A 14,248-nucleotide genomic window follows, 5' to 3' on the forward strand; every position below is an offset into this window, starting at 1 on the left:
GTGGGTTTGTTGTAGACAGCTTCAACATTTAAGGAAATGTGCTATCTGTAATTATATTCTTAGGTGTTCTTGTTAGAAAAGGACATTGAATTTTATCAAATGCATTTTCTGCCTCTATTGAAAGAATCATATGGTCTTTGTGTTTGTTCCTATTATGGTGAATGACATTTATGGATTTGGGTGTGTTGAACCAATCTTGCATCCCTGTGATGAAACCTACTTGATTATGATGTATGATTTTTTTTAATGTGTAGCTATAATCTATTGACTAAGATTTTATTGATTTTTTTTGCATTAGTATTCAACAGTGAAATTGGTGTCTGTATGTAGTTCTCCTTTTTAGTTGTGTACTTTCCCGTGTGATGTTTGCTTCATAGAATCTGTTGGGGAAGGTTCTTTCCCTCTCAATGTTTAGGAATAGGTTCTTTGATCTCAGTGCTTGATATTTGTCTGTCCAAGAGATCTGTTTCTTCCTGCTTAAGTTTAGGGAGATGGTGTGTTTCCAGGTATTGGCCCATTTGCTCCACGTTGTCAAATTTCTGGGCATAGTTTCTTAGAGTAGTCAGAGATAATCTCTTGTATCTCTGTGGCATCTGTTGTTATTTTCCCTTTATCATTTCAGATTGAGGTTACTAGGGATTTTACTTTTCTATTTCTAGTTAGTCAGGCCAAAGGTTTATCTATTTTAATTTATTTTTTTCAAAAAACCAACTCCTTGTTTCTTTCATTTTCTGAATGATTCTTTTGTTTTTAACATTTTTCATTTATGATTTAATTTTGGTTATTTCTTTTCTTCTGCTGTGTTTGGGATTGGATTGCTCTTTCATTAAAATTGTTCATTAGGTTTTTGATGTTTTCTCCTTCTGTTTTTCAGATGAAGGCATCCAATGCAATATATTTCCTTCTTAGGACTGGTTTTGCAGTATCCCACAGGTCTGGGGACCTTGTAGCTTCATTGTTGTTATGTTCAAGAAATTTAATAATTTCCCCCTTTATCCCTTCCTTAACACAGCTGTCATTTTGCATAAGGTTGTTTAATTTCCTTGCCTTTGTATGGGGATGAAAATTTTTGTTGGAGTTAAGTTCCTCTTTATTGCCTTTTGCTCTGAGAAGATACACAGTATAATTTCAATTCTTTTAATTTTTTTGAGGTTTTATTTATGTCTTAGGAAATGATCTGTTTTGGAGTGTTCCATGGGCTGATGAGAAGAATGTATATTCCTAAGCTTTGGGATGGTGTGTTCTGTATATGTCTATTGAGCCTATTTGTTCTAGGGTTGCATTTAAGTCCTTGTATCTTTCTTTAGTTTCTGTTTAAATGATCTGTCCAGTTAAACCAGAGGGGTTTTAAAGTCCCCAGCTAATATGACATTTCAGGATATCATATTGCTCACATCAATCAGTGTCAGTTTCATAAATCTGGGAGCATTTAAGTTTAGCGCATAAATATTTAGAATTGAAATGTTCTCTTAATGTATCATTCCCATGACCAGTATGAACTGACCAACTTTGTCTTTCTTAACTTTAGTTGCTTTAAATCAACATGTATCTGAAAATAAGATTGCAATTACTTTTTATTCTGTTTTCCATTTGCCTGAAACACTGTTTTCTAACCCTGAGTCTTGTGTTGTCCTTCAAGGTTAGGTGTATTTCCTGGAGACAGCATATGGAGGGTTTGTGCTTTTTTTTTTTTTAATCCAGTTGGGCAGTGTGTGCCTCTTTAGTGGGAAATTCAAACCATTAACTTTTATGGAGAGAATCGATAAGTCTTCATATATAGATTTAGCATGCTATGAAGTCTGAATAATTTAAATAGTTCTTGAAATGACAATAAGACATGATTTAACTTTTTATCATAACTAAAGTTTAAATTAAATTCTCAATTGCCTTTAAGAGTCTTATTAGGAAATGACATATAGAAATTTCAATATTTAATACTAAGTGATTTCAGTTTTTCTATTATAATATTCTTCATACTTTTCTTAAAAAATATTCCCATTCTTTATCTTGCTTAAGTCTTACAATATTTTGTGAGTTAGATAGGGTAGGAAATAGTAAAAAATAAAGAAAATGAAGTACAGAAAGACGAGATACTTACCCAAGGCCATCTCTTTATTTGGTGATAGAGTGGTGCTGTTTGTACCTTCAAGGATCAGTTATTATAATGTCCTCCTTATCAACCTGGGATGGCCAGTTGGTAAACCATTGGTGTTATAATGAACTTTTTCATTGCATTATTTTTTCAACAACAAACTGAAGGGACCTACTCCATCTTAGGACTAAAGAAAGAAAGAAAATTTGATAGCTTGAATTGCTTCATATCTCAAATTTACAAAAGTGTGCACTTAGTAACAAGGCATATATATGGGAGATTCTTTTCTTCTTATCAGGTTTAAAGTCTGAGGTCTAATATTTAGCTATCAGTTTTACAGAAAAATAAAATGGATACAAAACAAACTAGTTAATTAGGAAAACATTTTTTAAAAAAGAATAATAGTAAACAAACCTCAAATGTCATTTATTCAATAAATTTGCACACAATACATCTCTTCATTTGATATATGGAAAATATATTTGTTCATATATAACACGTCTCCAAAAGACAATATATAGCTGCAAAGATATATAAATATATATATTCTGAATAAATGTGAATTTTATGTAGTTATGATATAGTTCCTTTGTTGTAATGTTTCACTTTATGTGAATCTTGAATTTGTTACCAGTTTGCATTGATTTTAAAAGGCAATAGCGTTTCTATTGTTTTATGATGTTGTCAGCTGCTATTAAAGAGAGGCTGCCTCAGCAAATTTTACTTTGAGGTTTTTGTTTTTAGACAAGTATTTATGAAATGTTTCAAGTATACTTATATTTAATACTGTTTACCCAAATATTACTGTCTAAAGTATGTCACTCATCTTATTCACATCAGTAAATTTATATTTCATTTGATGTTATTTTAAATGTTGCAAATGACATCTGATTATTTTTGGTCTGATGTATTTAGTATGTAGATATAAACTAACTAACCAGGGGGCTATTGATTAATGTAATGTAAATAAAATAAATATATACTCAGGTATTGTATTAATTCCATACTTGCTTTGGATACCTTTTAATAATTATTCACTTTTCTTTGTTATGCCCTTTAGAATTCCTGCTCTAGTTATCTTAAGTTATTTTACCTTAATATGTCATTTCTCCTCTGTTATAGTTTTTGATGCATGCTGTCTATTTGAAAATATACATCTGTTGTATATACTTTTCATGAAGAGCAGATAGGGTAAAGGTTAAATAACTGTTGATTTACTTCTCGTACTTGCCCTACTTGAGAATCTTAAAACTACTTTTTCCTGATTTATCTCAATATTAATATTAGCAGTGAGATGCTTCACAAGTATGATCATACTTGATTGTCATAGAAAATCTTTAGGTTTGTCATTGTTATCCTCATTTTTGTTTTTTTTTTGATGATAAATTCTCCTATAGCAAGGAAGTGCATAGACCCAGACCTCTTTGTTTATAAGGGCCAGCTCTTAACCACTATAACATATTGTATTATAGGACGATTTCTATTTCAGTACTGTTGAATCATCAGAAGTAGTAAATCAGGCTAAATTCAGAGCTGCACTACTTTACAACATGATGCTATATAGATTTTCATGATAGGACTTTAAGGTAAAGACAATACAATTTGAAGAAATCAGTTTGTCAAGGGCCCGGCAGAATAGGGGTAGATCTAGTATTCAGTATTAGAATTGCAGCCACCTGGCTTGCTGGCAACTTTCATTTACTTGGGCTTTTAATGTTAAATTTGAAATGCTGCTGTATCTGTGATATCTGAGAATATTAAATAAGTCAAATATTTCTTGTTATGTGTACCTTATGCAAAAAAAATAAGTATAGTAATGAAATTTCCTTTTTTTTTTTTTAATACAGTGGAATGCATCCTGCTTTTATCTTGGAGTTCATCTCTGTGGCTTGGATTTATCACAATAGCATTTGCCTTCCAACTGTGTGTTAACTAGAAATCAAGAAAGACATGAGGAGATTTGTTTACTGCAAGGTGGTTCTAGCCACTTCGCTGATGTGGGTTCTTGTTGATGTCTTGTTACTCCTGTACTTCAGTGAATGTAACAAATGCGATGACAAAAAGGAGAGATCCCTGCTACCCGCATTGAGGGGTAAGTGCTTATGAAGCAAGAATTATGTTTGTAAGGGTGAGAATTGTGGTGATTCTTTATAAAACATGGACACTCTAAAAAGAGAATAGTTTTGCTTTACTGAGTTAGACGAGTATTTTGACAGCACTGTTGATGTACATTTAACAAGGAGGAAGCTATTTTATTTTTCTTGGTTTTAGGTGTCTTTTTGGAAGAGATAAGAAGAGTTAGCTAGCCTGTAAAATGCCTTCCAATACTATTAAATTCTAGTGTTCTGTGACTGTATGAAAAAGAATAATTGAGTGAACATTCAAACTGGGCAGAATTTTAAACCACGCTCCTCAGAAGCCAAAAGCTTTTAAAAGCCAAGTACATAACCCAAAAGGACAAAACAACTAAAATGAGACAGGTGGAGATTGTGGCAACCTGGAAGTGTGCATGTTATCATGAAAACTTCTAAAACAGTTAAAACATATAATTTTTGAAAAAAAGCGCATGTTTGTGTCCAGATTCAATCTATGGATGATATTGCTGTATGTTAAGTGCAAAAAATAATTTCAAGTGATTATAAAGTCAGTGTAACTCTGTGTATTCCTCTCAAGTGACCAGTTTCAATGACTAGATGAGAATGACTTCTATATAAACACAACAATTTGTATAGATAGTTATGGAGATTCATTTCCTGCAAAGTGATTCAAAGTAATTTCCTGCAAACAATTTTCTCCATGCTTTCCTTTTTTGCTGATTTCAAGAACTATAAATATATTTCTGAAATATTCCTAGTAAATAGATGCTCTGAAGTCCTTAAGGGTGCACAGAATTTGTTTCATTCTCACTGGACTAACATGTATTCTCTGACTAGCAAAATTTTCTGCATAAATATCACAAAAGCAAACTTTAATTGAGTCTCAGTTGAGATGTTGTTGAAAAGTGATTCTATATCAACAAGTTGAGATGTGCATTTCCTTAATAAATGCCATCTGCTTTTACAGATATTTTGGGGGTTATTTATTAATTAAAATATTTTAATAAACAGAACTTCATTTATACTATATCATTGTATGAGGTTTAGGGAAACAAAGAAGAGCATTTCCAAAAATTAGCTTTTTGTTAAAAGAGCATTTTAAATATCTTAGATTTGTTTTAGATTGCAAAAATACTCTTGCTCAATTGGAGAAATTCTAAATATCTTCCTCTTTTGTTCAGATTGGGTTTAACTTTCTCACTGCAGTTTCTGACAACTACAAAGAATTTAGATAAAGTACTTTTGAAGTGACTGAGCCTAGACCTATTTAGGTAGTTTATATGCATTTTTTATGCCTTTATTCTACAATTATTCTGAAAGGAGAGCATTATGAGTCCATCAGGTTTTGACAAATGAATACAGGGACTGAGTTGCTGATCTTTAGTTAAAACCCCAGAATAAATCAACCTTCTCTGCTTCTTTGTTAGAATCAGTTGAGCTGCTGCTTGGCTGAAAGTAGAAATATGTTTTGATAAATCACTTCAGTTTGGAATGATTGCTCTGTCATTTGCTGAACGAAGACGTCTAGATTGGTCACAAAAAATGTTATAACCTGATTCAGCAAAACTATCATAGCCTTTTCTGAAAGTACTAAAAAAGTACTGTTTTGGTTATTTTTATCCTTAATGTTCAGTCATAAATCTCAAAACGTAAAATTTAATGATGCAAGGCAAAAATAATAACAATTTATTGGACTTAAATTGTAAAATGAAACTATATTGTCTTTATTTGTAAGACCTGTAGTCTTAGTGGATTTGAGCTATTATAATAAAATACCATAGACCAGGTGACTGAAAACAACAGAAATTTATTTCTCAGAGTTATGGAGGTTGGGAAGCCCAAGACCGACGTGCTGACAAATGTGATATCCAAATGAGGGACTGTTCCTCATAAACAACTGTCTTCTTGTTAATCTCACATAGAGAAGGATTGAGGGATCTCTCTGAGACATACTTTATAAAAACACTAAATCCATATGTGATGGCTTCACTTTCATGACCTAATCACATCCTAAGGGCCCCACTTCCTAATATACTTGAGTGATTGGATTTCAACATATGAATTTGAGGGGGATAAAACTTTCAGTCTATTGTATTTGTTTAATGTTGTATTTTATTTGGCTTGAATAAATGGAAAGTAGACTCAAGGGTGTTAATTTCATTTGTATTATGTATTATATCAGACTGTTACTTTATTTAGGAATTTATACTATGTATTCAAAACATTTTATTTCCAATTAGTTGGGGCTGTGCCAAGTGAGCTTGACTGAAATTTTCATTTTCAAAATATGCTAAAAATAGGCTTCTTGACTTAAAAAATTGATCTTTCTGCACCTATGTGTCTTCATTATTAAAAGAAAGATTTTGAAGTAGGTGGTTTCTAAGATCACTTATATTTCTGAATTTTAAATAATTGCTAAGTACCCAATATTAGCATACATTATGAATTAGTTTTTGAAATCTTTTCATTTATCCATTCAGCAATTATTTATGAAGTGCTTATTATGTGCTAAGTCTTGGGGATATAACCAAGGTCCCTGCTATTTGCTGTTTGGGATATAAGGGAAATGAGTTCTTTCCTGTCATGGAGTTTATAGTCAGTTATAAAATAAACATTTCTCTCAGTCTCTGTCCCTCCTTCTCCTTCTTTCTCTCTCTCTCTCTCTCCACGTAATGAAGTTTCTGTCAATGATGGACTACATATATGATGGTGGTCCCATAAGATTGTAATATTGTTTTTTTACTCTATCTTTTCTATTTCAGATACGTTTAGATACGCAAATACTTACCAATCTGTTACAATTACCTACGTATTTAATACAGTGACACACTGCATAGGTTTGTAGCGTAGGAGCAATGTGCTGTACTTGTATCCTTGCTGGGTGGTAGACTATACTATTCAGCCCTGAGTAAGTACCATCTATGATGTTTACACAATGATGATGTTGCCTACAGTACATTTCTCAGAATGTATTCCCTTTGACAAGCCACATGTGACTGTAGGCATTCAACTAACAAGGTAAAGTAATTTATAAATGATTACAAAACATGATGGATATTAGGATGAGGAAAAAGGATGCTTTAAGTAGAGGCTATTAGATAAAAATTCACAGAGGCAATGGCATTAACATTGCAGTCTGCAGCAAAAGAGTGCCAGAAGACTAGTAAAAGAAGAAAATTCTAAAAATTTCATGGAACGATAAAGATCTAGGAAACTCAGGATGTTTCTAAAGGGAAAAATGCAGAGTAGAGATGTGACAAATAACAGATCTTTTTGTTTTTAGTATTTCAGGTTAACGTGGGGGTACGTGTGATTAGGTTACATAGTTTACCTTTGGAGGGTTAAAGTCTGAGTTGTAGATGTGTCCTTCAACCAGAAGTGTAGAATATACCCAAGCAATGCCCCTGTTGGGTGGGAACTTACCCCGCCCTTCATCATTTCCCCAAACTTGAATTTTGTTGAATTTTTTCTCTCATGTGAGCATGTAGGTGTTAGTCTACCAGTTTCAATTTAGTACTGAGTACATGTGCTCAGTATGTGTTTTTCCATTCGTGTGCTACTTCACTGAGGAGAATGGTCTCCAATTTCATCTAGGTAAGAACTTAAAATTGAGAGAATTAGGACTAGTACTGAAACAAAAGGGGCACGAGAGCCAACTGTCCAAAGGAATAGACTTAGACTAGACCTCACACCCAGAGCCACACGAATTTGGAATGTCCAGTACATGACAGAGGAGGCACTGCACAGCCATGGGAGAGAGAGGGGCTGTTTAATAAATAGAACTGAGAATAAAGTGTCAATTAATGTGTAAAAAGATGAAATCAGACGCTAGTTCATATTAGGAACAACACAAATGTTGGTGGTATTAAGAATTTAAAAGTCAAAACCCTCCTAAACTTTAGCGGAAAAATATTTAAGCATCTATAACACCTTGGAATAGGGAAAAACTCTTAAATAAAACAAAACAAAATGATGATGAAATATAATGTTGATAAATTTGACAGTATTAAAATTGAAAAAGTTGGTTTATTCAAATAAACATCAAAGGAAGGTAAAAATAGGATTCACATATAGAATATATTCAAAGAAAACATAATGGACAAATTACAAGAATATGTAAAAATTAATTATTGTATATCAAGTATATACATAATAATTTTCCTGTTATCAATAAGAAAAGTTCAAATAACTCAATAGAAAAAAATGGGCAACATAACTAAATAGATATTTCATAGAAAAGAAAATACATATGGCAAAAAATTTATGAAGAAATAATTAACGTCAGTTGTAATCAGAGAAATGCAGATAAAGGCTATAGTGACTTACTATTTGTATTTATTCAATTATCCAAAATTACAAAGGCTGATAATACCAATTATTAGAGATGCTGTATCTCTACATTTTTGCGATAACTTCAGTTGACAATTTGGCTTTATCTCTGAAATACAAACATTTGTATATGAATCAGCACTTACAGTCATATATCCGAGAAAATTTCTTTCACATAAACAAATATATTCTTAGCACTACTATTTATAAAAATAAAATTTGAAAATCGTCCATATGTCTGTCAATGGAATGGATATTGGTATATCAATACAAGGAAATATTATATAGTAATTAAAATGAATGAATTATAGAGATTTTCATCAACATGAATGAATCTTGAAAAAAAGTAAATTAAGTATAAAAGTTATATCTTTCAAAGAAGTTATACAACATAATACATCTTGAAAAGCTAGAAGTAGCTAATTTTAAAAGTATACAAGTATAAAGATAATGTAAGACTTTGTAAAAAGCAAGTGAGGCTAATTATTAATATGGGACTTAAGATCCTGACCTTCATGCATTAGGGGAGACATGGGCAGGGGATGGGGGTGAATATTTTGAATGGATGTAGGGCATTATTACTAGGGTCCTAATTTTGGTTATGAGTTTGACGTGTCTATTACATTATATGGATAAATAAATGAATGAATAATATCCAGTGAATGTATTTGAAAAAGTGGGAAGCCACTGAATGGGTAATAAAAAAACAGCACACGGGGTTGCTGTGTATACAAGCAGACAATGGATTAAAGAAGAACCACTCTCTTTGGGGGGACTGGATAGAGGGTTATGGTAGTTTTCCATGCATTCTTTGTAGAAGTAATACCTTCTCAGAGCAGAATAGTGGGGAGTGAGTTGTGAGTGAAGTAGGTAAAATCAAGAGGCATTTAAAATACGAGAGTAAGAGAGCTGTTTGCATGATTGGCTTTAGCAGGTCTAAGAATTGGAAGTGTCAAGGACAGGTCTCCAGTTTCTTACAGGGCTCTGTTTGATAGAATTTTTCCAAGAGTGGAGAGAAAGTATGGGATGATTTGAGGGTGGATATTGAGTTTATTTTGGACATATCCAAAATATGAGATACTTGTTAGGTAACTAAATGGAGCTGTTCTGTAGGAAGTTAGCTACGTTATTAAACTCTAATATCAAACTTAAAAAGCGATCACTTTTATAGACATCTTTCTAAAATGGATGACATTTTATCTTCTTTTTAAATGAAGTATACGGGGAATAATTGAGTCTTTGTTATAGAGTCAACATTGTCATCTTACACATCAGTTATGGATGGTGCTGTAAAAAAAGAGATGATTTCAGGACTTCATGGGTGCATGTAGGCCTGTTCCAAATTAGGTACAGACCCATGACTCCTATTTCTTTTCTTGATTTCCAAAGGACTGCTTTTGGTAACATAAATACTTGTTCAGAATGGAGATGTTGACTCTTTAATGGCACTCTGTGCTACCTAAAATTAAAATGCAGCAAAGGATATTTCTAACTCCAAAATGGTATGGACTACTAAATAAGTGCTCTGAGTTCAGAAGCATTAGAATAGATACTTGAGAAAGCAGGTATTTAGAACCTGCAATGATGCTGCAGTGCATCTGCAATCATTTGGGGAAATCTGAGGTCACATGGCAGGTGTGCATGAGCACTATGTCACAGTGGATTCTGAAATCATCTTCCCCCACTAGTGGCTTATCTCCCCAGGCAAGTAAAACAACCTCTCTGGGCCTCAACTGGAGCATGAAATGGATATGAATCATGATTTATTAATTGTGTTAGACTCATTATGTTTTTAGATTTTTTAAATAAAATGATAAGAAATGAACTATTTTAGGGTTTGGCTTTTGGTTAATCCTTATGTAATGTGGTGTTTGAGATAAGAAATGGACATTCAGAAGTGATATAATGGGTAGGGATAAGCTGCGATACCCCCAGAGGTGACTTATCATCACAAAATGCAAAAAGAATATAATACAATATTCTAGAAAGGAAGGAAACCTACCTTTCTTTACCTTATTCTGAATCTTAAACATAGCTTCATAGTTAATCATTCATTAAAAATACATAGGAAATAAAATTGACTTTCAAAAAAGAAAAAATATCAAGAAAAGAATTTTTGATTGAGAGAAAAGGTAAGTATAGTGATAACAACAATACAACAGTAATTTTAAGTATCATCTCATTATTTACAAATGTTACCTTAGTTAATTTTCACAAAAATTCTGTGACATAGGCATTATTATTATTCTTATTTTGCATATAAGAGGCTGAGGCAGAGAAAAGCTAAAGGGACTTGCCAAAATTTTAACAGGCAGTGGAATAGGATTTGTTTATACTAAAAACTCAAAAAGGGACTCTGTCCTCAGTCAATACCAGTTTGCAATGGAGTTCAATTACCATGTGTTCATTTGGATAACAATGTGGAGTTACATATTCTCAAAACTTGAGCTGAGTGTTTCATTTTCATTTTCAGAGTTGCCCTAAACTCTTCAGATCTTCCTAGTCAGTAGGAGGTATAAATCTTACCTAGGGATTGTTTGCACCTTTTGTGGCATTTTAAAGTTCTGCCAAGTTACTCTTGTTCACTGATTCAGACCTTCCTACTGAGGCTCTGAATTGGGGGAAATCAAGAAAATGAGTGGGCTCGCTGACCAATGATTTAGATTCAATACTTCTATATTTCCTTTGTTTTTCAGGGAAACCAACTGGTTCTTCTCATAAATTCAAGGACACAAGTGGCCTTCTTTTCTTAGATTATCGCCAATAGACTATTTTTTTTTTTTGTGGTAAAATGATTTTTATTCTTCTAGGTAGATGCCTAGTAATGGGATTGCAGGGTCATATGGAAGGTATACTTTTATTTATTTATTATTATTTTTTTTATTAGAAACTTTGTGCATTACTGCATTTATGGGGTACAATGTGCTGATTTTGTATACAGTTTGGAATGTTTACATCAAACTGGTTAACACAGCATTCACCTCACTTATTTGTGTTTAGACATTTATACTCTACTATTAATATATTTGACATGTATGCTTGTAATATGCACAGATGGTGAGTCCCACAGATCACCCTCCCTCCACCAGTCCTCCCCTTTCCCCTCCTTTTCCCCTCCTCTTCTCTCCTTCTTTCTGGCCTAGAATTATGTTTTATTTTTTGTATGAAAGTGTGGGTGATGATATATTGATTTCATAATAGTATTGAGTACATTGGGTATTTTTTTTTCATTCTTGACATACTTTTCTAAGAAGAATATGATCTGCTCCATCCATGTAAACATAAAAGTGGTAAAGTTTCCATCTTTTTTTAAATTTTTTTTTTTTGGCTGCGTAATATTCAATGGCATAAATATACCACAATTTGTTAATCCATTTGTGGGTCAATGGGCACTTGGGCTGCTTCCATGACTTGGCTATTATGAATTGGGCTGCAATAAACATTCTTGTGCATATGTCTTTGTTATAAAGTGATTTTTGGTCATCTGGATATATCTCTAGTAGAGAAATTGCAGGGTCAAATGGCGGCAGGTCTACTTTTAGTTTCTTAAGTGTTCCCCAAACTTCTTTCCAGAACGGACGAATTAGTTTGCATTCCCACCAGCAGTGCAGAAGTGTTCCTATCTCTCCACATCCATGTCAAAATCTGTAGTTTGGGGATTTTGTTATGTGGACTAATCTTACTGGCGTTAAATGATATCTCAAAGTGGTTTTGATTTGCATTTCTCTGATGATTAAAGATGATGAGCATTTTTTCATGGGTCTGTAGGCCATGCACCTGTCTTCTGCAGTGAAGCTTCTGTTCAAGTCTCTTGCCTATAATAAAATGGGATCACTTGTTTTTTTATTATTAATAAGTTTGAGTTCTCTGTGGATTCTGGTTATCAAACCTTTGTCAGAAACAACATGCAATATCTTCTCCCATTCTGAGGGCTATCTGCTTGCTTTACTTACTGTGTTCTTGGCTGTGCAGAAGCTTTTTAGTTTGATCAGATCCCAGTAATGTATTTTTGGTGTTGCTTCAGTTGCCCAGGGGGTCCTCCTCATAAAGTATTCTCCCAGGTCAATTTCTTCAAGTGTTTCCTCTGCACTCTCTCCAAGAATCTTTATAGTTTCATGTCTTAAGTGCCACGAGGATAATATATCAGCCCTTCTGTTGCTGCTTTCTAAATGATCAATGATCTCTTAATAGTCATTCACTCATTTATTAAATAGCGAATTTCTGTTGAATTTGTTTGATTAATCCTTGCTGCTTCATGGGATAATTTCTATGTGTGAGGGAAAACTGAGGACTGCTGAATTAAAGTATTAATACCAACAGAAGATTTTCCCTGTTATTTAAAATATATGGTTTTACCTTGTGTGTGATACAGAGAAGAGTGACTGATTAAAATGCATTGTCAGTATTGGAATTATTCTGAGTAAATTATGACTACCTGTGGTGATATATATAATCTTTCAAAAAGTATATAGAGATAACTGACTTGGGATAAGGGTATATATTCCCCAGATAATTTCCCATCAGTCCTACACATAGTTTCCAAAAATTAATAGGCCTTATAAGATTTTGACCTCTGATATTTTCTTTGTTTTTTTATACTTTTATACGTATGCCAGTCCACACAGACATACAAGAATAATAAATGAATTGTAATAATGAATAATTATTAGGTATTAATGTGATGGGTACTCTGTATACATTATTTGAATTAATTGCCAAAGCATCAGTGAGCGTAAGATATATTATTGCCACTATTTACATATGAGAAGACACAGTGGGTTAATTAAATTCCCCAAGGTTGAAAAAACTCTAGGAGATAAGAAAGGATTCACAGCCTGGTTTGTCAGACTTTCAATCCATACTTTGAACCACTACACTAGATTATGCTGTTCCTGACTCAGTTATGCCTAAGTCACAGGCTCATCTTTTAGGCAAAGTAATAATAACATTTATACACTATTTATTCGTAAAATACTTATTTAAATAGGGATATTTCTGGAGGACATGGAAGAATAGAACCACAGCTTGGGTATAAAAACAAAACAGAAAACAGAAAAAAAAAGTCTTCTTATTAGAACTTAAGGGAAAAGTACTTTTGCCAGGCTTAACTTATCTTAATTCAGACTTTACCATTTTCACATATATTTAGTCTCTTTAGGAAACTGATTAATTTAGGTTGCAATTTTCCTCAGTAGTGACCTCTTGGGTCAAACCTCTGAAATCTTAGAAAGGTTAGTTAAATGTATTAAAAACAGGGTGGCGCCTGTGGCTCAGTCGGTAAGGCACCGGCCCCATATACCGAGGGTGGCAGGTTCAAACCCGGCCCTGCTGAACTGCAACAACAAAAAAATAGCCGGGCGTTGTGGCGGGCACCTGTAGTCCCAGCTACTCGGGAGGCTGAGGCAAGAGAATTGCTTAAGCCCAGGAGTTGGAGGTTGCTGTGAGCTGTGTGAGGCCATGGCACTCTACCGAGGGCCATAAAGTGAGACTCTGTCTCTACAAAAAATAAAAAAATAAAAAAAATAAAAACAATAATAAAGCACTGTTCTGTAGCTTAGCAAGAATGACTGATGTCAATCTTATATCTATTCATTCAATAAAAGTACTAGTCTAAGTACTTTGTAATGTACAGAATTTAATCAAGTAAAACCTCTGTGTTTAGGAATCATACATAGAATAAGGTAAAGATCCTATTTTCCTCCATATTGATACTATTTGGCCAACATCTTTT

At 33.2% G+C, this 14,248-nt stretch overlaps 1 protein-coding gene across 1 annotated transcript in view; it reads left to right on the forward strand.

Annotated features, from left to right (window-relative positions):
- GALNT13 (polypeptide N-acetylgalactosaminyltransferase 13) overlaps window positions 1-14,248 on the forward strand; it is a 558,341-nt gene that overhangs the window by 60,611 nt on the left and 483,482 nt on the right. Inside the window, exon 3 of the mRNA XM_053598099.1 lies at window positions 3,940-4,184. Coding sequence (XP_053454074.1) covers window positions 4,043-4,184 — 142 coding nt within the window. The 5' untranslated portion in view covers window positions 3,940-4,042. The remainder of the gene's footprint in view (window positions 1-3,939; window positions 4,185-14,248) is intronic.

This window comes from Nycticebus coucang, chromosome 7, assembly GCF_027406575.1.
Source record: "Nycticebus coucang isolate mNycCou1 chromosome 7, mNycCou1.pri, whole genome shotgun sequence".
In the NCBI taxonomy this organism is placed as follows: domain Eukaryota; kingdom Metazoa; phylum Chordata; class Mammalia; order Primates; family Lorisidae; genus Nycticebus; species Nycticebus coucang.